At 39.0% G+C, this 26,266-nt stretch overlaps 4 protein-coding genes across 8 annotated transcripts; 2 read left to right on the top strand and 2 right to left on the bottom strand.

Annotated features, from left to right (window-relative positions):
- Positions 1–794: 794 nt before the first annotated feature.
- On the bottom strand, positions 795–3,274 carry LOC5518158 (60S ribosomal protein L35a). The gene is made up of 4 exons (XM_032362787.2): positions 3,167–3,274; positions 2,917–2,962; positions 2,110–2,410; positions 795–869 (listed from the first exon to the last, which is right to left on the bottom strand). Exons 2-4 carry the CDS (start codon positions 2,931–2,933, stop codon positions 846–848), a joined length of 342 nt encoding a protein of 113 aa, XP_032218678.1. The 5' UTR covers positions 2,934–2,962; positions 3,167–3,274; the 3' UTR covers positions 795–845.
- A 3,854-nt stretch (positions 3,275–7,128) lies between these two features.
- On the top strand, positions 7,129–10,595 carry LOC5518157. The gene has a single exon (XM_001638127.3). It carries the CDS (start codon positions 7,375–7,377, stop codon positions 9,931–9,933), a length of 2,559 nt encoding a protein of 852 aa, XP_001638177.1. The 5' UTR covers positions 7,129–7,374; the 3' UTR covers positions 9,934–10,595.
- Positions 10,596–11,074: 479 nt separating this feature from the next.
- On the bottom strand, positions 11,075–13,978 carry LOC5518156 (transcription initiation factor TFIID subunit 9B). Of its 2 annotated transcripts, none has more exons than XM_032362786.2 (5): positions 13,772–13,978; positions 13,316–13,452; positions 12,689–12,820; positions 11,961–12,245; positions 11,075–11,468 (listed from the first exon to the last, which is right to left on the bottom strand). In XM_032362786.2, exons 1-5 carry the CDS (start codon positions 13,944–13,946, stop codon positions 11,256–11,258), a joined length of 942 nt encoding a protein of 313 aa, XP_032218677.2. In that variant the 5' UTR covers positions 13,947–13,978; the 3' UTR covers positions 11,075–11,255. The 2 variants fall into 2 exon arrangements, with proteins under 2 accessions (XP_032218677.2, XP_001638124.3); XM_001638074.3 differs by having other exon boundaries at positions 11,961–12,248; positions 13,772–13,977.
- Positions 13,979–14,194: 216 nt separating this feature from the next.
- LOC5518155 (mediator of RNA polymerase II transcription subunit 4) lies at positions 14,195–21,311 on the top strand. Of its 4 annotated transcripts, none has more exons than XM_032362794.2 (9): positions 14,195–14,289; positions 14,556–14,628; positions 17,712–17,766; positions 18,142–18,257; positions 18,814–18,871; positions 19,111–19,197; positions 19,698–19,846; positions 20,228–20,313; positions 20,617–21,311. In XM_032362794.2, the coding sequence occupies exons 1-9, from the start codon at positions 14,207–14,209 to the stop codon at positions 20,669–20,671; spliced, it is 762 nt and encodes a 253-aa protein (XP_032218685.2). In that variant the 5' UTR covers positions 14,195–14,206; the 3' UTR covers positions 20,672–21,311. The 4 variants fall into 4 exon arrangements, with proteins under 4 accessions (XP_032218685.2, XP_032218684.2, XP_032218683.2 ...); XM_032362793.2 differs by having other exon boundaries at positions 20,614–21,311; XM_032362792.2 differs by having other exon boundaries at positions 19,698–19,850.
- Positions 21,312–26,266: the final 4,955 nt, after the last annotated feature.

Genomic DNA, 26,266 nt, shown 5'->3' with positions numbered 1-26,266 from the left:
CGAACGTTTGGGGATGGTTTACAAGCAGTTGGAAGAGAAAGACAAAACCAGAAGGCAAAATGAGCCAGTGTCGCCACTTCCAACACGCGACATCTCCGCGCGCAAAACATTGGGAAAAATCCCAAGATGCATCGGTCTACCACAGGTAGCCCAAAACAGATCTTTGGAAGGTTCTGTCACCATGTCACTTTCCACACCTCCAGAACAGAGGACACAAAGTGACAAGTGGTGTGTTGTGTGACACTTTCCTCTAATTGAAAGCATGATAGGGTAACAAGTAGTATTGTACCAAGATTCATATTAATGTTGCCCAGAATGTGTTATATTGTTAAGTAACTGTTTAGAATTTGACGTCAGTTGTGACTTTTTACATCACTAACTTTTTGGTACCATTAATATCAAGTAACCAATTTAACAGATATTGACAAATAGCACTGTAGTGTTTATCGAAAAAAAATTTTTTGGCCAGATAAATGAGGACCAGTCAGTGGACATATTTATTGTGGTACCCTTGAGGTTCGACTGTAGAGCAGTACCAAGTGTGGGATCAAGCTTCTCACTAATTCAGTGTGCAAAAAAATGGCATTTCTAGGGCGCCACAATTATGTGACCCTTGCACACCGTTTAATGTAGGCCTTATATATCGCAGCGAGCGAGCGACGCCTGCCTAAAAACGCCTGCGAGGGAGGCTAAATATGTGTCGTAGCTTGCAGTTGTATCTTCCATATGAGGGTCCAATTGCATGACCTGAACCCCCCTACTCCACTACAAGCTAACAGTAGAAAGAACACATGTTTGGTGTTGTTCTTGTCTTTATTATACAATTTTTAGGCAACTGTTGGCTTCTACACTCTTGATGGGTACAGCATCTACAAAGACAAAATAGCATCAGAATACAAGTCTGCAAAATTTGCAATAGTAATTTACTGTAGGGTCAGGGTCATAGCAGGGGGTGGGGCACTGGGACATGTGCCCCCCCCCCCCCCAAAAAAAAAAAAATAACATATTTCCAAAAAAATATAAGGCAATGACCAGAAGGGGCATGATGGTATGCTCAGGGTTAGCTCAGGCAAGGTGTCAATTGACATGGTCATCTTTACTTTTGATCGCTTTGTCTGTCAAGGGCCAAGTTTCATGTAACATGTTTTGTTTTGTGTTTTGTGCCTAGTGTTGCTTCATGTTTGTGCCAAGTTTCATGTAAAATACTCTATGCTGAACTTTGTTTTTGTGTCATGTTTATTGCCAAGTGTTAGTTTTGTGCTGAGCAGGGATTTCAATAACTTTTGAAGTAGCAGGTTGTGCTTGGGAAGTAGGCGGCTGGGGCTTTGATAATAAAAATTTGTTGATAAAAATTGATCTACTAAAAACAATGGAAATGGTGCAATCCTTCATGTGAAAACAGAATAGCCAGTAAATATTGTCTTTTACTTTCCATTGAAAATGATTATGCAATTGGTTAAAAAATATCAAGGTATATGGGTTCAAAAGATTGATTCGACCAATCCCAAATCTATCATCTGATTAATTGCTAATGCTACTTTATACAATGTAAAATTACAACAGCGACAGATGTGACCTCTCATAAAAAGATAAATGATAGAAGAATACTGAACAAGGTTTTCTTGCTATTTTTGATCAGAAAGCAAAGACCACTGTACAGTTTGTGCTCAAAATTCCCCATAATCCTCTTTGAAGCAATACAAAGATGGTGGCAACGGAAACGCTATGATTCTCAAGCGATATAAAGAATGAATATATTCTAAAGTAACAGACAATTAGCTTTAGGAGAATAATTAAGAACAAGAATAGATGATAGTGAGAATAGCATAATGTAATTTAGTATTTTATCACTAATCGCGCATCATTTGCAATTTTTATTAGAGTTGCCGATGGTGAGCATGGAATTAGTCGGCGGTTCATAGTCGCTAGCCACCCTCTAATGAAACCCCTGGCTGAGATTTGTGTCACACTTTGTGTTGTGTCATGTTTTGCACTGATTGTTGTTGACTGTGCCCTGTTCTTCCCAAGTTTTGTGACAAGGATTGTGTTTTGTGTTGAGCTCAACAAGTTCTTTGATTTGAACTTATTCCACTGCTACGTTTGACTTACCACACGCACAGTTGCCCCCATAGCCTTCGGTGGCAGGTTATGCCTGAACTTGGCTCGCACTACACCGCTGTTACCATGTGCTCGTGTAACTTTGCCCCAGATCACGCGGAGCTTGGTGGCCTTCTTGTCACCCTTAGCAACGGTCTTGTTCTTGGCACGGTAAACAAAAGCAAGGCGTTTTCCCAAGTAGAACTCTGTGTTCTTCCTCTCATCGACACCCTCAATCTTGACAAGCGAGGTGTTGGGGTGCTGGTTTCGCAGGCCCCTCTTGAAGCCAAGGACAATGCCTTTTGTGTATAAACTGTAAATTTAAGCTTTTGTTATTTGACAACACAGAATCATGGATAATAAAACAATCGTGCCCTGCCCAAAAGTGCCCTGTGTTAACTTTAAAACATATGACTTGGAACATGGGAATTATTACAAGATGCCCCTGAAACAGTTATTTCTCTGATGTTTCAAACATAAACCCTCTTTAGGAGGGGGGGATAAACTTTAGCGAGGTGGGGTAAACTTTAGCCAGTGTCTCTTCATTTCCCAGTAACAAACTAGAGGACTTCATATTATACTATGTAGGAGTGTTTTTTTTTTTTGAAACTATGGTTATTATTTGGTATATGTACAGAGCTTATTCATAACAAGGTTTGTTGTACTTGATTTACTTTGAAGACTTCTTAATATGAACATCACATAACGTTTCGAAAGGTTGATTTTTGACGATCGCTGACGATAATAGCTAAAAAGATTCCTATCCTAAATCCTATCAAGTAAAAATATCAACCCTGATGAAGTGTAACATCGTCTTACCGGACTGGCTGAGACATGATGGTAGTAATCCTCACGACTCTGCACCCTAAACAACAATTTAGCAAGAACAGAGTCAACATGCATATATCAACCAAATTGTAATGGCTCATTCGAAACCATCCTTGATAAAATACAACACAAAATCATAACAGATAAATTACACAATATAGTTCTAATAATAAAATCTACAGAAATAAAGATATAACAGAGAAACGGAGACGATGGAAGAAGATTTTGATCTATAACTTACTCGGTACTCGGTCGCTTTTAAAACTCAGTTCGAAGAGGAAGACCGAGCCCGCGGGCCGGGGCCTTACACCAGCGGTTTGCTAGTGTCCAAGCTTACACACCACAGGTAGCCAGGTGACCAATGGTAGAGCTTCGTTTCCAGTTTCACCCAGGTTGCCCTTGGTCGTGAGAGAACTGGGAACTAGTCTACGCTCGGTTACGAACTTATCACACGAACGGCAGCAAGTTCCGAACCTTTCCCCGAACAATTCGCTGAACCAAAGACTGCCAAAAATACAAGTAACGTTCACATGAAGACAAAAATCGTCGCTAGACCAACCCATATGGATACGTTTTTCTAGGAGTGGTTTAATATTAACAGCACTGGCTTGATAGTCTTGGATTTACGAAAAAGGGCTGTCTGAGTTATGGAACCGAGCACATTGTTTACAGCAGGCCTCGTTTCCATAACTCATATTGACCTTCTCACTCACTTTTTCTGATACTTATAAGGGCTTGAAATTATAAAGGTTAGTCTATTTATCCAGGTAATTTTTTTTTAGATTTTACAGTTTTTATGTGAATAGCAGGTATCAGGGGCTCATAAGTAGGGGCAATCAACTTCCCAACATTCTGGTAGTTACTATATAGGTGTCACGGCGTTTCCTAGGATCAGGCTATTTTTAGACGCGCGGATTAGCCGATCAGATGACAGGGCGGAAAAATTGACTTTGTCTCAAGGAATCCAAAATGGCGGCCGAGAAGGGGCAAAACGATGCTCGTTTTTCAAAGGCTTATACAATCGTCAAATGCCTCCTAATTTCTGAACCCTTTTAGCCACAGGGAAAGAAACATTTTCTTACTAGCCTTGGACATTTTTTTTTTCTATAAGTGAACTCAAATGTTGCTACGATAGAAGTCAGTTTCTGGTTTGAGTCTCTTTCTCCTCTGTAGCAAGCATTTTCATGTATCAGCGTGTGGCAAGCTGCACGGCGAAATGTGCTAAAACGAATATAAATGATAACTTATGCCAGATAAAAATTATTAACTTTTCCATTTTTTTAGTAACTGTTATCTTCATAGTAATTGGTACAAATGGGGACACATGTCCCCAGTGCCCCACCCCCTGCTACAGCCTTGACTCGCTTAAGTGTACTGGCTATGAAAGATAAGGGCTCGACTTGACTGCAGTTTTTTCCCGAGGGGTTGGGGGTTAACCAGAACACAATGGAACTGATAATATGCATAGCTATAGCTAACCTGATTCTCAATTATAGGGATAACCATTTGTAATGAGCATATTATATGTTATATGCTATATGTCCCGGGGGGGGGGGGGGGGGAGGTACTCCCTTATATGGGCTATACAGGGACGTTCCGCCGGACAGGGTATGGTTATTGACCTCTCTGTCATAAACAGGGTATACATTTGAGGCCTCTCTGACCTGAACAGGGTATATATTTCAGGCCTCTTTGTCCTGAACAGGGTACATAATTTTAAACAAGGCTGCCCTAAACAGGGTACTAATTTGGTTGCCTTGCTAAACCACTGACTCTGCCGCCATCTGATTGCCTTGCTTTCTCTCACATGCTAACAGGGTCCTAAAATTAAGGGTGTTGTCCTGAAACAGGGTCCTAAAATCAAGGGTGTTGGCCTAGACAGGGTATGGTTTTTCAGAATTTTTGTCCTAAACAGGGTCAGGCTTCAAAACCCCCCAGCGGTACCCCTATACCCAAACATAGGCTACCAAACATAGGATTCCCCCCAGAGCTATATGTATATTATATACATTGTATAACACATTAAACGTTGTGTTCTTGGAAGTCTTTTTATTGTTGTTATGATATTCTATCTTAAAGTATATATACATATAATTAATGTTTACAATTTTTTTTATTACACTTCATACAAAAGCCCAGAACATTACATCAGTATAATGTACAGATCCAAATGGGAAGTAAACACAAGTTTGAAAAAGTATGTTATATGCCTCGTGGAGTCGCACTGACGTTCCAAGTTTAGCAATATTTGTTGGAGAAAAACAAAACAAAGAGACATACAGCATGTAGCTTGTCTACACCATGCCTATGCTTACCATCTAGTTTTTTTTCAGCTTGTATGTAGTCTTTCTAGTTTTACCAGTAAATTAAGATTTTAGCTTGTTTGCCCTTGCAAGTGCCACATCTTTGTGCATCGGGGATGACCCAGTGAAACTGGAGTACTAAACAAGGTATGTAGGCAGCACTATGTTGCTTGCCTAGAGGAACTCAAAATGTGTCAGTTCCCACTTATGACAATCTTAAGATCCAGGCTTACTAGGTTATACACTCAGAAAAAAGTGTACTGTGTTTGTCGGCTCCCAAACAACAGAAATAAGCCTATACCCAGTGCTCGAGATGCAAGGCATAGTATCGCCCCATATGCATTTTGGAACCATAAGAGAGTGCTCTACTAATGCACTAATCATTTTAAACCCCCACCCCCTGCTACGGTCCTAATTCTAGAAATTTTATTAGCTAAAACAAAAAATTATACTATAAGATACACATAACACAACATGATTCCAAAAATTTAACTTTGGTTATAGGGTTAATTATTATGTACGATACAGCTTAAGGTAAATTTTATGTGGGGAACCTTGTAATATTATCAGACAACTAGCAGCTATTGTTCTTGCTTCTTCTGATTGGTTCACCACTGAAAATCACCAATAAGATATATAGGGAACCACCCTGGTTCCAGAACCTCGACGTCTCTCTATTTAGTGGCCCGCAAAAGCTCAAGCTTGCTGGCCACTAAATAGATAGCCGTTCAAGTCTCTGGAGCCAGGGTAATAGAGAACATGATATTATGATAAAACTGCATGTTTTTGCTGCAGGACAATGGTAACTAAATGATAAGGATGAGTGTCTTTTTGATACAGGTACATGCATATGCCCCTTCATCAACCTTCACTTTACAAACAAAAGAACAAAGAATTTGAGAAAAATAGCAATAAAATGTTGCCACATTTTTTTCCGAAACCCCTGTGGGTCATCTAATAAAACTGTTATCACAGGTAAATATGCAGTTGGTATTATTTAGGGCTTTAAGCAAACTACATTTTTTTCAGAGCTGCATTATTTTTTAGGGTCTCAGAATGCACGAACAAATAAAGCTTTGATGAGATATGATATGTTATCCATATTGTAATTTTCAAGACAGCAAAAAAGCACACTCCTCAATTTGCTTAGAATTAGGTTTTAATAAAATTATTGGTATTTATTGGGGTTTGTAGTTTAAGTTTGTAGTTTTTTTTCCAACAGAGGTATTTTTTAGGTTGTACGACAGGCAGCTGTACATTAAGTTAACCCCTTTTGTATATAACTTAATGACATAAAAAAATGGAATTAATTTTGAGTTTTAAATTAGAGATGTGGGTCAGTTTCAGCTGTTGTGAATTTCGAAATTAACAGTAAATCTAAAAAAATACCTAGATAAATAGACTAATCTTTATAATTTCAAGCCCTTATAAGTATCAGAAAAAGTAAGTGAGAAGGTCAATATGAGTTATGGAAACGAGGCCTGCTGTAAACAATGTGCTCGGTTCCATAACTCAGACAGCCCTTTTTCGTAAATCCAAGACTATCAAGCCAGTGCTGTTAATATTAAACCACTCCTAGAAAAACGTATCCATATGGGTTGTTCTAGCGATGATTTATGTCTTCATGTGAACGTTACTTGTATTTTTGGCAGTCTTTGGTTCAGCGAATTGTTCGGGAAAAGGTTCGGAACTCACCGTCGTTCGGGTGATAAGTTCGTAACCGAGCGTAGACTAGTTCCCAGTTCTCTCACGACCAAGGGCAACCTGGGTGATGGAAACGAAGGTCTACCGTGACCAATTTCAAACAAGAAATTAAAAATACGGGAAAATGTGAAAATAAGCTTACAGGGAAAGAAGGAGTGTGTATCATCTCAATTATCACAGCTTTTTTGTCAATCTATAATTTTTGAGTTATTGGCCATGATATTGTTCACTTGCTTTCACATTTATTTTTGGGTTACCTGTGGCTTGGTAGCTTTCTTAGCAACAGAAAACAAACATGGCGGCTGTTACCAAATGAACAAGTCAAAATAATTAAGAAAAAACATAGAATGTTGCAGTAACATAGCCCTCGGAACAAGTTCTAGCCAACGAAATTACTTTTAAAAGTTTACTACATATTGTTGAGTTTGCGTAAGAAGGGAAAATGGACCACGAAAGGAGAGTTTTGTCTTCGAGATCCCCCTCAACTAAATACGAGGTTTTGCTACTAGAAGACGTCGCTAACAGGAAGAAGGGGCCGTGCGACGAGAGAATGCCAATTTGCTTCAACGTACTCGATGAGATCCTTCCTCAGCTAGGTGTTTACCGCAAGATCATGTCTATGTTACGTGACGAGCTGTACGAAGCAGTACATAGCCAAGAATACACCACCATCCCGCCCAAAAAGGGGAGAAACAGGACTCCAATCCTACAGAGGATCCCATATTTCGTCTTGGTAAACCGTGTTTACGAAGAGAGGGACAAGAGAGCGGATGATTTGCAAGAAGATATTGAGAGACTTCGTAAGAACATGGAATCAACTCAGGTAGAACTAAACGCAGCAAAAGAACAAGTCAGTCAGCTCACCCAGAAAGTTAGAGAAAATGAAGATGAAATTTTCAACTTGAAGATGGAGCTACAAAATTCTGATTTGGAAATGAATAAAATTCGATTGGATTTGGAGCAGGAGCAGAGATCTCACGCACTGACCAAGGAAAGGTATGAGAAACGCATCACAAATCTCAAAGACCAGTTAGAGAAATGCGAGAAAATGGTTAAATTCCTTCGGCGCTACAAAGACGGCTATGATGATTTGGAAGAAGCTTTTAATGATTCTACAGTTTTTGTGAAAAGACCACACAAACCAGTAAAGCTAACGAAACGGGCTCAAATGGTCCAAGAGATTGCCTCAGCAAAGCAATTAGAGCAACAGCTTCTAGAGATGGAAAATGTTATAATTGAGGAATATGACACTTTCCTAGAAGAGAATAAAGTAAAGCCTGATAACAACAATGAGCTTGAGCCAGGACAGAGTCAAACAAACTTTACTCAAAAGTGGGATGATGAGAGTGAAGAGATGAAAAGATACCTTAAAGCACAGCAGGATATGGAAAATCGCTACAAGAAGAGCATAGCTGATATAAAGAAGGAGCTACAACTTATAGAAGTTCACAAGTCTGCTCTGGAGGATCAACTTAGTCATCAAGATGCAGAGCACGAGATGAGAGACGAGATGCCAAAAAGACGAACAAGCTTTCTTGATAAGAGACCCGAAGCAGCTGCGAAATCAGATGATGATGATGATGATGATATTGATTTTGTGAAGATAATGAGCACTCCTGGTCAGGCTGACCCATTTATTCCTCATGAACGTATCTTGAGTAAGTATGCTGCTATGATGTACTACTCATGCAATCATGGAAAGAACTTTCATGAGTTCAAAGACGCCAAGTTTTGCCCTAGCTGTGGAGAGTCCACTCTTTTGTGCCCTCACAAAGTGGTAGATGAGAAGATCATATCGCTTCCTCACAACTCAACGCACATCAAGATTCTGAGACCAGCTGTTCATATACTACAAGGCGATAAGAGGCCCATATCTGCTCCTGGCACCCCAGACAGTATGCGTCTCATGTCAGCTTCAGGATCGGCCACCCCCTCATACGGGGATGAGCATGTTGTAAGAGCACAGCAGCGATTGACAACTTCTTACAAGAGGTTGTGGGATGACCTAGCAGCTAGGACTGATGTGCGTAGACTGCTGCCACGGCCAATAAGCAAAGAGCGAGTGCTGTCAATCATAACCCAGTTTTATTCCACTCTGATTTGGCAGGATGATTATGCAATGGAAGAAGAGCATGTTGTGTCTATTCTGGAGACTATGCATACTTTTTTCCAGGACCGGTATATTGTGCCTAATGTTGCATACTTAGCAATGCATGACTTCATATCAGGTGTGGTGAAGTATGCCCAGGAATGTCGAAGCATAGAGCTCTTTGCCCAAGCAATGTGTGGAAGTCTAGACCCGGTAGTGATTCGGTATGTTCTCTTGATCAACTATGTCATTGAGTTGGTAGACTGGGCGGCAGTTGAAGACATCCGTACGTTTGCTCAGTGCGTCTACCCTTTTATGCACGAGGAAGACCTTGAGCAGTTCACCATGGGTTACACATCTTTTAGCGAGAATAAAATCTCCAACCAGCTTGTCTCAGAGTACCTTCTTTACATCATCCTCAAATACAGGGAACCACGCTTTCAAGACATGGAGGTCAAACTGCTGTCACATCCGGGACATAGACCAGGATTTATGACTGATATAGAGTTCACAGAAGCCATTGATAACATCTGCCCACTGGCATCAGAGAGAATGAGACGCAGACTGTTTGCAGAGTCTGTTGAGCACATTCAAGACTCTGAGGATTCTGTGAATGTTATGCGCTTATCACAGATCACTGGGTATCTGGCATTAATGCAGATTACCAACATCATCCGTGACTCTGTTGCAGACAAGGTTGTACAAGCAAGAGCCAAACAGTCAGATGAGAAGAGTCCTTCTCTATCAAGTACCATGACTAAGCAGCAACTACTGAGAGTCGCTGAGGCCACAATGAAACCCCCAAATACAAAACTGTTAACAATAGAGAGCGCACGAACCATTGCAGCTGTCAACTCCAAGAGAACAACTGCACGGCACATTAAGCATATTGAGGGCTACCAGTATGATTGATGATATCAATCATACTGAAATGTCAATCATACTGAAATGCCAGTCATACTGTAATGTCGATCATACTGAAATGTCAATCATACCGAAACGTCAATCATACTGAAATGCCAGTCATACTAAAATATCAATCATACTGAAATGTCAATCATACTAAAATGCCAGTCATACTGAAATGTCAATCATACTGAAATGCCAGTCACACTGAAATGTCAATCATACTGAAAAGATTTAGGATACAAGATACCAGCTGTATCATATTCTCAAACAATATGGTTGGAAGTAATGTCACAATAGTACAAGATACAGTATATACATATAGAAAATGGTTTCTACATCACACTCCTAATCATGCTCGAGGATCCAGCTTACTTTGCTGGCACTCCCAAAGGTCATTACTTCTGCAGTAGTGACCTTTTAAATGGCCCACAAAGTACACTGGTTCCTCAAGCAATACTCCTAATACATCACCATTATGGTTAAACAAAGATAGCTTTATCATCGACGAGAATTCTTTCTTATGCATATTGCCACAAATGACTCAGAGTGATTTTTAATACATGTACAAAAAATGTTTATTTGTACTCTATAATATACTTTTCAACTGTGTTGACTTGTATATATTAGTTTTAATAAAATATTAAGTAGATATTTGAGGTAAAAAATGGTGTTGCTTCCTTGAGATCAATGTGGCATTGACCCAATTCGCAACAAAAGTAGCTCAAAAATGACAAAAACCCTGTGTCCGAAAGACAATGGATACAACAGCATCTCAAACATACTCTCAAGTTCAATTATGCCTATTGACTTATTTACTTCATGACACACATAAAGAACTACAGTGTATCCTCAGGCACCCAGAGGTCAGTGTAATGAGGCACTAGAACAAGGTGGTGGAGAGGGAATGGGACAGGAGGGAAGAGAAAGGAAAAAGAAGACGTCTTCGTGCTCCATTCTCTCCTCACCCACCCCCTACCCTCTACACCCGCCTTGTTCCTCTTGTACTTACACCTAAGACCTCGAAGCCCTGGGTTCCCAACAATAGGACCTCATTTGAATAAGTCTATTTAATTTGGAAAAAAACACTTTTTTGTCCTTGGATTTTATGGTGGTAAGTCCGATAAATACAGTAAGCAAAACCTTCTCTGAGTAAACAGGGTACTATTTATTTTATATATGCGATTATACAATACTAGCTACAATTATTACAGTACATTGGGACATTTGTTTTGTGCGTGTGTGTAAAACGTTAACAATGTACAATATAATATGTGTATTATCACCAAATTATATCCAAGCAACATTGTTTGAGAGACTACATCTTACTAGACATCATAATCATCCTCATCAAGTTTTCTCTTAAGTGGTGTTATAAGGGGTTGATGGGCGCTTGCAAGGGTCTCATCCATACTCGGCAGAGCGGAGATAGTCACCATGGATGCTGGGTTACCAGTGTTGCTAGCACCTTTAGCTGTGGTTGTTGCTGTGACCTGCGTGGCTTGTTTGGGTTGTGCTGGAGAACTCTCTGCTATTGTTACCTAGGAAATGATTTACATAGTTAATATGCTAAGATAATATTAAACTCTTGTACACCATGATGTACACCAATTTAGTAAATAGAAAAGATTAAACTCTTATGACATGATTACAGTTGAAAACAATATATAGAAGGTAGATTGAAAAACATGATAAACAGAATTTTTAAAGCTTAACTACTTGGAAAGATTACTACTCCATTGATTGATCCCATATAAATCAGAATGATAATGAGACAACAGTTTCCTAGGCTTCTCAAAAAAGAAAACATGTCTTTTTAACATAGCAAGGGATATATTGTGGTTTGTGATCAAATTCCTCAATTTTAGTTTATAGTTTTTATATATTTATTTTTGGTTGCTTATTTCATTTATACTCCTTTTATTAAAATAAAGAACTGGGTGCAAAGAACTCCTCTGAAAATGTCCGCTATGCACAGGCTAAGATTGCTTTAACAGCTGCTAAAACTAAAGTGATTAACATACAAGACCAACCTTCCCCTGTGTAAGGGTCTGTGGATTTGTTGATACGCCAACAACTGGTTCCTTTTTCACGTCCGTAACCAGACTTAAGGTCTGCCCAGCAATGATGGGGGTTGCTGTCTGTGTTACCATAGCAACTGTCCTAGGAAGTGTGGCTACTATGGGTGTCGAGGTAGAGATGGGTGTCGAGGTAGAGGGAGTGCGGATTACTACTTGAGCTGGTTTGATACCTGTGCCGACTGATATTGATGAAGAGAGGGATGGGACCCTGCTGGTTATAGGTGCAGGCCGAATTGTCTGCTAAAAAAAACATGGTATAGTTGGACCACACTTACTACTACTACTCAGAAAGAGGGGGAAACAGGTTTTTTTATTAATACCATTGACAAGGTACGTCAGAGCGAATAAAGGATCTTTTAAGGGGAGCATTATATGTATCAAACATGTCGGGGCATGAACATGTGGATTTCAGATCATATTCGTGGGTTCTATAATCAATCAAGCTAAAAAGTACCCCAAGCTAAGGTATATTAACCCTGAATAGCACTTTTGCACTTTCTCCTCTTGGGAATCTACTTACAAGCAGCAGATTTGAAGCAAATGTTCTGGTTCTCTTCACTATTCTTTATCTCAGGTAATACTATGGTACTGTTCTCTAACGTTTAATGGACTCTAGTCCAGTAAGTGGTAGACGCTTTTACTCATTGATTATGAGCATGACATAGGTTATTAACACTAACCTTTTTCTGTGCTTTTAATTTGTAATTTGTTCCTGTCAGGCAATAGCGGTCAGGAGGGAGACGTAGTCCGCTTTTGGGCTGGAGCTGAGGAAGTGGTGTCCTGTTTTTCTGTCTGGCAATCTCAATCAAGAACTGGAATATGCATAAACCACAGTTGAAAAACAGTAAAACAGACAAGAATAAGATAGGGAAATGCTTGTAGGGGTTCAAGGGGGGGAGGCGTGGACCACAGGCATACCAACCTCTCAGTCAGTCTCCAGTCAATCCCAGGACAATTATACAGGAGGTGATCAATGGTGAAAATATTCGAGCTAGTTACTGGGATTGACTGAAGACTGACTGAGAGGTTGGTGAGCCTGTGGGTGGACCCAGAAGTATGAAAAGCTGTCATGACAAAGGGCCATAAGACAGCATGTGTATATCTGACAGGAGTGATACTCCTCTGGAGTAGTAGTTTGAGAAATTATGCAAAATCACTCCTGCTTTCATGTGGAGTGTATCAGAGGATGTGATATTCGACGAAATATGGGTCAGTTCCAAATTGTTAAGATCTAGTACAGTAAGATTGGGGAGATCATGTAAAGTGTCTTAGGAATCCATAATGTGCCTGAGACACATACAACTTACATCTCGCGGTGGTGGGTTGGTGTATGAGTGGTCCAGACGTGATTGGATGGCAAGTCGAACGTCATCAGCATCAATCTCTTTCTTGTTTGCATGACTTGAGTACACCTTAGCATCATCAAGTACAGTGGTGATGTAGCCTGTAGAAGTGAAAACACCATAGGGTTTTAGCTCATCACCTGTGTTAAAATCAGGGGCAAGCAGAGAAGATAGCAAAGAGTAACAATGCCTGGTAATCTCTATTGACGGCGCAAAGCTGCTAAAAGGGAGCACTCAACACAATAGTCTTTTAAGCCACGAAATTAAAAACATCAAAACATAAAACAAGATGATGAAAGTACGTGATATATCTCGGATATCGCACATTGATTACATATCTATTCTATATGCAACACATTTGAACATACTAAAGTTATTAATCTCTTATTTTATGAGACTAGACACACTCAACAAACTTACGATATGTGAACTCTAGCATTTGATTCACGACTCTCGGTTCGTAATCACTGATTCCCATCTCTTTGAGGATGGCAGCCATGACGAGTGCATCTTTTGGCGTACTCCGCGCCGGGGTATTTCCATCGGGCACGGTCTGAGATGTGTTTGTGTTTGCTTGACTCGAAGAAGCCGCCATCTTGGAACGAACAATCAAAATGGGGGTGCCGCTGGCCTAGTTAGTACAGCATGCAGGCGCTGCATTCACCGCGATCAAAAAACAAGTAGAAATGACAATAAAAAAAGCTTTGCAAGTGATACAATCACTGTCAAGCAAGCGATTTGTTTTGTTAGAATTTTATATTATATTTTATTATTTATTTAATATTTAATTTATTCTGTTTTATTTATTTTATTTTCTCACATTACCCAGCAGCCATTGCGTTCATCCATTCCAATATGGCGGACCGTGAGTCGATTCGCGGGAGAAATACGAAAGAGAGAGTAAATGGGCTACTAGATGACTACGAGAGGCTCACAAAGTAAGAAACCTTTTTATAAGTTCAATCTCTATGTATTTTTTGATTATTTTTTTGTGAAATGCATTGTCCAGTTAGCTTTTTTGTTTTTTAGAAAATCAGTTTAGGGAATCGTTTTTTATCTATCGTTGTAAATACAGACGAGCAGTCAGGTAGTAAATTCTCCTAACTTATGGAAAGGTTTTACATCCCTTTTTTCTGTAAACTATCGTCACAAGTGCATTAATATTATAAAAACTTACTTTTGTACCCCCTGTTTATCAAATTAGACAGCTGTTTGAGAGTTTTTCCTCGCCTTACCAAGGTACTCGACAGGATGTTTCTACTGGAGACTCTACCCAGGTGAGTGTCACCGTCCCGTTCTTGTAAGTCTTATGGTGCCGTAAAGATATCTTATGTTGCCGTAAAGGTGTCTTATGTTGCCGTAAAGGTGTCTTATGTTGCCGTAAAGGTGTCTTATGGTGCCGTAAAGGTGTCTTATGTTGCCGTAAAGGTGTCTTATGTTGCTGTAAAGGTGTCTTATGTTGCTGTAAAGATATCTTATGTTGCTGTAAAGATGTCTTATGTTGCCGTAAAGGTGTCTTATGTTGCCGTAAAGGTGTCTTATGTTGCCATAAAGGTGTCTTATGTTGCCGTAAAGGTGTCTTATGCTGCCGTAAAGGTGTCTTATGTTGCCGTAAAGGTGTCTTATGTTGCCGTAAAGATATCTTATGTTGCCGTAAAGGTGTCTTATGGTGCCATAAAGGTGTCTTATGTTGGAGGTAAGGTGTCTTATGTTGCTGTAAAGATATCTTATGTTGCTGTAAAGATGTCTTATGTTGCCGTAAAGGTGTCTTATGTTGGAGGTAAGGTGTCTTATGTTGCTGTAAAGATATCTTATGTTGCTGTAAAGATGTCTTATGTTGCCGTAAAGGTGTCTCATGGTGCCGTAAAGGTGTCTTATGTTGCCGTAAAGGTGTCTTATGTTGGAGGTAAGGTGTCTTATGGTGCCGCAAAGGTGTCTTATAGTGCCGAAAGGTGTCTTTTGTTGGCGTAAAGGTGTCTTTTGTTGGCGTAAAGGTGTTTATGTTGGCGTAAAAGTGTTTATGTTGGCGTAAAGGTGTCTTATGGTGCCGTAAGGTGTGTTTTATGGCAGGGTGATGTAAAGGTGTGTGTTATGGTGACACATACCTGGCAACTTTCCTGGTCTAGCTTGAAGTCTTCCAAGTGCTCTTCCAGTACCGTAAATGACCTAGTAAACAACCCCTATTTAAAGAATGCCTCTGTTCTAATGAACGCCCCCCTAAGCTTACAAGTTCGTAATGAACACCCCTTTCTAATAATTGCCTCCCTCTATTAGCCAAGTTTGAGTTTAGTGATGACCGTGGGGGACTGGCGCTAACTCGGACCAAAATTTCAATTAGTTGCGTGTTTCCCATACATTCATTACGGACAGAAGCAAAATATTTGGTGAACGAAATTAGCTCTTACATTGTAAAACTTGGCTATTTGGCAAAAAAAAACTTGATAAAAATTTAGTTTATTACTTGTTCCAGCAAATCCAGCAGAAAATCGTGTGCTTTGAATGGTTAAACAAATGAAAACAGAGAGGTTTTCGAGAGCAGGGCAGCGTGGTTATTTTAAAATTGCTCGATATTCAAAACAAGTACATTAAGCTGTTAAATCTATTCTCTCACACGTTCCGGATTCAATTGAGATGAGAATCTGTGTTTTCGAACACTGCTCCAATTCTACATATAAACTCGAGAAATGGAGGAACTCAGAATGCAGCATACACAAATCAAAGCAGCGAAGTTGTGAATGCAATCCACCATTCATGTTATTTTCCTTCCCCTCGGAAAAGATTGATGGTGACAACCGACGGTGGAGTGGATTAAAATAGTCAACAAAAAAGATTCTAAAATGGGAAAGATCTGGCAACCAACCACAGGTTCAAGTATTTTTTCAGAACACTTTATTGGTGGAAAACCAAACCAGGCTTATCCTGTACCCAATATTAATCTTGCAGTAGAAATTCCTGGGGGTCCTGGTGCTAATAGAGAAGCTGAAGTATAAGTAGCAAGATAAAGGAGGGCACCTCCAAGGGAGCGATGTGATATAAAAGTACCAAGAAAGACACCATCTACATGTACTGCTGGATTTATCATCCAGTGGCTAACTTTGCCTTGGTAAAACTTTGATTCTGGTTACAGGCCTGTTGGATTTGTTATACAGTCAAAGCTCTCTAAGCGACTGCTCTCGCAAGCGACCAGCCCCGATAACGACCACGATCACGAATCACCGATTGAATTGTCACTCTAACTCTGTAATTCTAAGCTCTCGTAAGCGACCATTAACAACCACAATTTCAAAACACCAACTGAGATTTTCTTTTATTTTTAAGCTCTCGTAAGTGACCACAATGATTTTTGGCTTTGCAACATCAGTCAACACCTGATAAACATCATATCCAATGCATGCTGAAATCACTTATAAAGTGGAAATGTGGCAATGTTTCACAAAAGCTGCCTTTCCAGTAGACAACTATTAAAGAATTCCATAATTTCAATTTTCTAACTTCAATTTCAACCATTTCTTTGTCTCCAGAAAATGTGTAAATGCAAGGAATCTCTAGTCCATTGCCAGCTCCACAATTTATCCTTTTACCAGTTACAATAGCCATCCTCTTGTTTGTTGCACGCTTTAGAAATCAGCTAAAAAATGACGCCATGCGATCGTCATAGACGCAGAGGATATTCTCATGACGAAAAGCTTAAGTTGTCAATATAAACTAGCATAACAAGCTACTTTGCATAGAATGAATTGCTATTAAATAAAACAACTCACCCTTATGATAAGTCAAATACCTAGTGTAGTGTATTAGCATTGAGTTATTTATAGGATTAACACTAGTGATGATGTAATTGATTATGTATGTAATGATTACGTGACAAGTGATTGTTATGCCATGTAAGGTCAAAGGTGTATACTATATAATTATCTGAATTGAAGAATAAAGTTAATCTACAATACGAATCGAAGTGAGCAGTTGTCTTGTTATGTGCCGAGCTAGAGATATTCCAAACCTAGTTTTAAAATCAAGCAATAAACCAAAATATCACAGCGTTGTTATTATCATGATAACTTTTAGATTCCATTTTTTTAAGCTCCCGTAAGCGACCAACACTATTGTTCAAGTTTTTGGCGCCCATTGGTCGCTTATGAGAGCAAGCTCTCGTAAGAGACCAGCTCCGTTAACGACCACAATTCTCAGTTCTTAAGGTGGTCACTTACGAGAGCTTTAACTGTATTTTCATAGTTTGTAAAGAACGCCCCTTTCTAATAAAAGCCTCCTATCTAATGAACGCCCCCCCTCTGACCATGGAAATTGGTTGAAAATACATATTATATACTCAACTGTTCATACCATGATACTCATGTTGCAGGTTTTGGAAAAGTTGACCTCAAAGGACAAAGAACTACAAGCTGCAGTTGCACAAGGTATAATGTCCTGGCAACTACCATACTGATTTTTAAAAAAACTTGATAACTTGAGCTCTCAAAACCTACTGAATCTCACCCTCACTTACTCATAGTAGTTGCTATTTCCCCCAAGTACTTTTTACCCTTGTTTACTACAACTCCTGAAGACTTTTATTGTTTTGGACACTTTTTTTAATCATGATCCAACAAGTATAGTTCTTGAGTTAGAATACATTTTCAAGTAACAAAAGGAGGTTGTGAAATGCCAGTTTAAGACTGAACATTGACTATGAGTCTGTGTTACCCTCGATTAATAAATATTATTGTAATGTATTGTATAGCTGATTATAAATAAAAGATTCAGGGTATATGTATTTTTTTCTTAACATCAAGCAAAAGAACAGCAGAAGCGTCAACAGGATATCGAATCTCTCAAACTTCACATTGCCAAGAAGGATGAGAAGATACTTGCCCTTGAAGTACAGTTAAAAGAGGCTGAACAGATACTTGTAAGTAGTGTATGGACAATAGGGAGTGCTTGGGGATGGATATATGGTGCGATCGGCAAAGCGTGGCTCTGTTGTGCCTGTCCCTCTCACCGCTGTAAAAGTTTAGTTCTCCTTTACTTCTGATATAAGACACTCACAATTTTCAATTTTCTTATAGCTTATCTCAATTGAAATAGGTGTATTTGTATTCTTGACTATTTCAATTAGTGGTGTTAGCTATACTGCTGTATGATGTGTATGTGGAGTGATCCATAAACGATGATCCACTGTGTTTTGTGTGTGTGGAGTGATCCATAATCAATGATCCACTGTGTTTTGTGTGTGTGGAGTGATCCATAATCAATGATCCATTGTGTTTTGTGTGTGTGGAGTGATCCATAATCGATGATCCCCTGTGTTTTGTGTGTGTGTGGAGTGATCCATAATCAATGATCCCCTGTGTTTTGTGTATGTGGAGTGATCCATAATCGATGATCCACTGTGTTTTGTGTGTGTGGAGTAGCTTATTCTTGATTTTACTTGGTGAGCTATTGATCATTTTGTTTTATGCTCCTAGTCACAGGCTCTTTTCCAAGCAAAGAAAAAGTTAACAGCCATTGAGAAAGCAAACAAAGGTAGTTATTTTGAATGTATTTCCAGCCTACATCAACTTATGATGAATGTGTTTCAAGCCTACATAAACCTATGATGAATATGTTTCGAGCCTACATAAACCAATAGTGAATTCATTTGTGTTTTGAGCATAAACCAATGATGAATGGATTTTGATCCTTAACTATTTGATGAATGTACTAGACATTATCACACCCAAGTAATCATTTCTGTCATTCACAGACCAGTTTTGTATTCTCAGGCTCTGTTTCATCTGAAGAACTCATCAAATATGCCCATCAAATCAGTAGCAGTAACGCAGTAGAGGCCCCCACCACCTGGATGGCTGGTGAGTCAAGCAAAAGTTATAACTACAGAGTTCACTTCTAATAATAAGTCATCTTAGCATGTCCCTAAAGGGGTCAGGGTCTTGTGCCTTTTCACTATCATGTCATAAATTAGTTCACCCATTGGATACAGTATCACTTCAAAGGGACACTTGCACCCATGTTCAGAAAGCTCAACATGCTCAATAAAATATGAAAAAGTGTGTAACTAAAAAACTTTAAAAGCAGTTTCAAGGTTTGAGCACAATGCAAGTGCCCCTTTATGGATAGGTTTTTTTATCTGAAAGTCACAATTTTGTCACTTATTGACAAAATGTAAAGGCAAAGACAAAATACCTGCTCCTATTTCATTGTGGGTATGGTAGTCTAGTCTAGGTATAGCTATAGTCATGGTTTATTGTGATGTTTTTAACACAATTTGAATGAAGCTGTTACTTGCTTGAATTATTCTGTTTTGTGTGGGAGGATAAAATGATGACATGGTTGGCCTTCTTTCCTGCAGGCGACCCAAGAAGACCTTACCCTCTAGATATTGAGATGAGGTCAGGGCTCCTCGGCAGACTTGGAGAGGGTGTTGCCATGGAAACTGAGATTCCCACCTCAACTGTGGGCGTGGCTGAAACATCAGCTGTCACCGCACCTGTTAATGGAGTGGGTATGTCAAGGTTATACCCTGGTTGAATATTTTTAGTAATTTGAATTGCTTGTGTGTACAATCCCATCCTTACTATCAAAACATTCCCGGCCACTTAACGCAATCAAGTAAGTACAGCAAAGTACTTAGTTGGTAGGAGTAGAAGAAAGAGAAAATCCTTGATTTAGCATCACAGAAGCAAGCTACAGTACATGCACTCAATGTGTGGGGTTGACCCAAAGGGCCATCAAAGTCCGTAATTGTACTATTGAACCACACATGTCATACCAGCACATGGATATTGTACTTGCAAAACTCAGCTGCTTTCCCATTAACTTTTGTTGTGTACTTGAGACTCTTCCTGTGCTATATCAGCTCATTTTCTCTTTATGTCACAGTGGATGGTGTTGCCAATGGGCCTTCTGCATCGTCATTATCGTGGCAGTCAAGCCTTCATGCTATTGGGATTCCTAGCACAACAGAGGTGAGTCCGCAGGAGCTAGGATACTAGGGTACATGCCAAGGCTCTATAATCAGCTGATGGTGGGTGGAGCAGTGGTACCGTCCTTGGGCTTGTACTGCCTGCTAACCTAAATTGCCGGTAATCAAGGCTTATTAATATTTAGGATGAGCGTGCTCCTCTAAAAGCTCCCCTGATTTAGATATTTTTGCTTCTAGTTTGGCTACTATAATTGCTTGAATACCTCATTTCAATTCATAAAAAGACACTATTTTTGATTAAATAACATGAAAAGAGACTCATATTATATCTATATGTTAACAGCAGACATCTATTGGAAATGATGTTACCATGGGAGCAGCAAATGGCAGGAATGAATTAACGACAGAAGAAGTGGAGTTTATGTCATCGTCATCATGCTCATCTTCCAGTGATAGCCCATGACACCTGTCAACAATGTCATCATCATCGTCATCCAATGATAGCCCATGACACCTGTCAACAATGTCACCATCATCATTCAGTGATAGCCCATGACACCTGTCAACAATGTCATTGTCATCATCATCATTCAATGGTAGACCATGACACCTGCCAATAATGTCATCGTCATCATCGTCATTCAGTGGTAGACCATGACACCTTCTAACAATGTCATCATCATCCAGTGGTAGACCATGACACATGCCAATAATGTCATCAGCATCATCATTATTCAGTGACCATCTAGTGAGAACAATGCCCTTTACATGTTGTCAGCTCCCTCGGAAAAGGGGTGCATTCGCCATCACTCCCCCACTGCAGCTACGTGCCTGCCCCTAACTCTTTTATGATGTCTGCAATATTTATATATTTTTTGTACAAATGTAGATATCCGTTAAAAGAATTAAAAAAAAATCCATTTAAAGAAACAATAGCCAATGATAATGAATTAGGTAGAAATTTATTATTAAAAATATTACCCTAAATAACGTGATGTGCTTTTGATCTTACTCTTTATAAATAAACTTTCATAATATGCATCGTTTCTAGTTCTATGCTAAGCACTGTGGGTGTCACAGAAACAATGTGGGGTCTGGTGTCTCTAAAATGTGTTGTATCAGTTAATTTTGATAATGTGAGCTTGATTTCAAGATAACCTACATCCCACCATGACCATTACCTGTACCGCCACAAATGGCTGCTTACCTCATCTGGATATTGACAGAAGTTGGTGTGACTATCTATGATACTATTTGAGTCCTGGATATTGACAGCAGTTGGTGTGACTACCTATGATACCATTTGGGTCCTGGGTTTTGTCAGCAGTTGGTGTGATTTCCTTTGATACCATTTGAGTCCTGGATATTGATAGCAGTTGGTGTGACTATCTATGATATCTTTTGAGTCCTGGATATTGTCAGCAGTTGGTGTGACTACCTATGATACAATTTGAGTCCTGAATATTGACAGCAGTTGGTGTGACTACCTATGATACCATTTGAGTCCTGGGTTTTGTCAGCAGTTGGTGTGACTACCTATGATACAATTTGAGTCCTGGATATTGATAGCAGTTGGTGTGACTATCTATGATACTATTTGAGTCCTGGATATTGTCAGCAGTTGGTGTGACTACCTATGATACAATTTGAGTCCTGTATATTGATAGCAGTTGGTGTGACTATCTATGATACAATTTGAGTCCTGGATATTGATAGCAGTTGGTGTGACTACCTATGATACCATTTGAGTCCTGGGTTTTGTCAGCAGTTGGTGTGACTATCTATGATACTATTTGAGTCCTGGATATTGATAGCAGTTGGTGTGACTATCTATGATACTATTTGAGTCCTGGATATTGTCAGCAGTTGGTGTGACTACCTATGATACAATTTGAGTCCTGTATATTGATAGCAGTTGGTGTGACTATCTATGATACAATTTGAGTCCTGGATATTGATAGCAGTTGGTGTGACTACCTATGATACCATTTGAGTCCTGGGTTTTGTCAGCAGTTGGTGTGACTATCTATGATACAATTTGAGTCCTGGATATTGATAGCAGTTGGTGTGACTACCTATGATACCATTTGAGTCCTGGGTTTTGTCAGCAGTTGGTGTGACTACCTATGATACAATTTGAGTCCTGGATATTGATAGCAGTTGGTGTGACTATCTATGATACTATTTGAGTCCTGGATATTGATAGCAGTTGGTGTGACTACCTATGATACCATTTGAGTCCTGGGTTTTGTCAGCAGTTGATGTGACTACCTATGATACCTTTTGCGTCCAATCATGCAGTGTGGTATTTTATCACGTTTTTGTTTATTAAGACATGCACTTTTCTCGCGGTGTTATTGGCCAATAATTTTAGTGGTCGAATTAAGGGTCAACGTATAACAAAAAAAAGTACTTGAACTTTGTACAAAATGTAAAAGTAGAAGCCCTCCTATTTTTTTACAAAAAAATGTTTCTCGATTTACCTCCGCAGAAGAAATTCGTTTGCAGCAAATCGACACTTCAATGGCTTCGGGAGCTCATAATTTGGTCAAGACAAACAGCAGCTTGTGACAAAGAAGCAATAAAATATCTGCGAGAAGCAGGGCTTATTCATTAGCTTCTACATATCTTTTACAAATAAAAACAACCCCTAGGGACATTAGACGCGATATACAGGTGTTTTTTTTTCTCTGTGTGCAATGTGAATGATAGGTGCATTTTTCAAACCTGATTTGATTTTGGTGTCTCCCCTTTGTTTATTGATCCGCCCATTGTCTATTGAACCTATTTTGTCTGTTTTCACATTCTTATTCTTGTTAAAGTGATTTTATAAAGTATAAAAAGCAACATATTTTGGCAGGCACTCCAATTTCTACAAAAAAAGGTCTAAAACGCTATTTGTAACCTAAAGCCTTTACATTTGTTTGAGCGGATAACTCAGGTACGACATGCCGTGTGTAATGCCACGTGTGTGTACGCTCTTTTGATACAGACTGCCAAAAAAATGACAAGAGTTGGGATGCGCTCGGACACGACATGTTGTCTGGTCGACCCTCGTTTGCTTTGCCCTCCCATGGAGTGCTGCGTTAAACACGCTTTTATTCAAATAAAACAATGCGTTACCGTTTTATTTTGTCTATATTGATACCCGCGGCTGTATAGATTATATTTAGGCCTAGTAATAAATTCTTAATTTCGTTTTTAAATGTATCCAAAATGTTTGTTAATCTTAAATTAAAAGCGGGTCACGTTTTATAAATGCGTATCCCCGCTTGACCACTCTCTGCCTTCTCTCTGCCTAACCGTGCCGTGGGTAGCTAGCTATAGTACTCCATAGTACCCCTTGACGCATGGCGCTCACAAACCCCCTGATTGGCTACTAATCGGAGGAAAATCTCCGCAAAAATAGAACTCTTTTAACTATCACCCACTAGGCCTCATAACTACAGCTACGTTGAACCGGTGTACAGCTCGCGGTAGGGCAAAGTTCTTTAAAAATGATTTTACAAAGAAATAACTACGTTTTGAAATTTGAAATATACCCAAATACAGTTGCTACTGTCGCCGGTTTTGTGTCTATGAATTCCTAGTTCAAACACGACAACATTATAAAAAAAAGTTTGGAGTACAATTTGAGATGTGATTTTAGCGTCAAGAAAGATTATTTTATTCTTCGTGCAACAACCTCGAAATTACATTCAAGACCACAGGTATACCAAAAAGCCCAAGTAATAGCCTTATAATTGTGTGTGGTGAAGATGTATTTTTTTTTTGAAAATATATACTAAATATACTAATGATAAGTCGAACCGAATGCAATCGAAAAGCATAGTTATAGAATAAGATGAAAAGCGGTAAAGAAAAGAGGGGGCGAAATGATAAAAAGCAAAAAAGTGATAGGAAATAGTAAGAGCGTGTGGGTTGTTTCGGAAAGAAGTTATATTTTTCTTTTGTTTACTTGCGCTCATTTCAAGGGCTATAAAATGGCAGGTTTAAGGGGATGGCAGCGTTGAGACGTGCATTAAAAAATTAAGAGATATAGGGACGAAAGAGCACGAAAAAAAGGGGTGAACTAGTATAAGGTAACATCTAACAGTCTAATTCCCTGGTGCTGGCAGATGCCTCTTTTTTCTGTATTTCATGGGCTGGCGTTCAACGCAGAGAAATTATACCACTGTTTATCCTTGAAAAAACACGTTGCTTAGATGATATGAAAAAGAAAATGGATTTTTTTTAAAGAGAAAAGTTTTTTCATATCATCATTAAGCAACGTGCAAGTTGTCGCTTGCAACAAGAAAAGTAATTTGAGCATAATATTGATCTATGAGGTATCTCAACCGCATAGAAAACACGTTGTTCGGACATTCTTTTCTATGACATGTCGCTTCAATTATTCACAACAAGACACCCGTCGACTGAAACATCAATTTCTCAATGTAAATTCAGGAAGAAGAACTCATATTTTTTCTGTGTGGGAGAGCGCTTAAAAGCTAAATTAAATGGCTGAGAATTTGTCTAATGACTGTGCTCTTTCCGCCCACGGTACAACGCCCACGTCACAAGCATGCATTAGACGCAAGCCCAGGCAGGCACTAGTCACATGGGCCGACACAACATGAGTAAGTATATAAGAAGCCGAGCAAATCCCCCACGCTACGACACTCTGTCACGATTGAAATACGAAGCCAATAAACAATGGGTTTCTCATCCCAAAGCAGAGGTAAATGTATATAATAATCTAAGGTAAGTGTATCATAACTTCTGCGAAAAATAAGCTTTAAACTTAATACCCTATTACCAATCGTTTAAATGCTTTGACATCACAAAAATCGACCAAAAAGTGTTACTAAATTTCATCTGATTCCCAAATTCAAAACTATATATTTGTGCTATATGTTTATTTCTATGTAATATGAGCTTAAATGCTGTGTCATTTCTATTTATGTGCGTTTCGAAAAAATCCGTTCTAACTTCCCCCTTTCAAAAACTGCTGACTTTGTATAAATAACCAAAAATTGACATTTGAATAAATTTTCCACCAACCCCGCTAACTAGGATATGATTTAACGAAGTTTTGCTTTAAATATTTAAATCATTCTTTTCACTAATTCCAGAATATCATTGAAAAGCTTTTCTCTTTGGTGGTATATCTGTAGTCTACAAAACAAAACCGCGCGCATGACACAAAAAGTTTTCCTTTAAAGCACGTTGTTGTTTTCGTGTTCAATTGACAGGAAAAAACGTATCTCAGTCATCTGAACCCAAGTCCTTTGTTGTAATAGTTCGTTTAGAGTTTAGTAGTCCCGTAAAAAAAGACGTTTCAAGCGAGAACTGCGGTCTACCGAGAGTAGAGGGTCTTTAAATGTTTCTTTATTCGAATACATTTATGTCTCCGCTTCTAGTCGTTATAACTTGCATATAAAAACATAAACACCATGACAACAAATACAAAATTTTCAAGCGCACGAAAAATTTTCCACGTTTACAGTAATGATAGTTTATCATCTATTTAGTTTAAGTGCGCGATTTACAGAGAAAAATTGAGATCACACCACACAGTGTGCTCACTTATAACACCACATTGAGTTTACGGTTTCCAAGAGACGAAAAAGTTGTGGAGAAATTACAAGTTTGGGAACACGCGGTTTGAAATGTCATTTTAATAATTCGAAAATTTTATTTTAGCTTTTCAAGTAGGAGGTCTTAAAGCTTGGAGAAATTCAAAGGTTGGTTCGTCATTAAAACTTTTTTAAGGTTATCAATTTGAGGTATCTCTTTAAAGGCCAGTTTACACTAGCAACTTTTGTCGCGCGACACGTACCTGTGATTTGTGCGGCGATTTTTATCGCACCCAAATCGCGCGTGTAAACAACATGCAAATTAGCGGCTAATAAAAAGAGGTGTTTTAACAAAGAAGTGCACTTTCCTGGTTTGAACTATTGAAAAGAGGGGGGTTGTTGCGACTTCGTTGTGTCAATTAACTGCCAATAGCGCAT

This window comes from Nematostella vectensis, chromosome 9, assembly GCF_932526225.1.
Source record: "Nematostella vectensis chromosome 9, jaNemVect1.1, whole genome shotgun sequence".
NCBI classification, from domain to species: Eukaryota; Metazoa; Cnidaria; class Anthozoa; order Actiniaria; family Edwardsiidae; genus Nematostella; species Nematostella vectensis.
The sequence above is the reverse complement of the archived record's forward strand: the minus strand, read 5'-3'. Positions and strand labels throughout refer to the sequence as shown.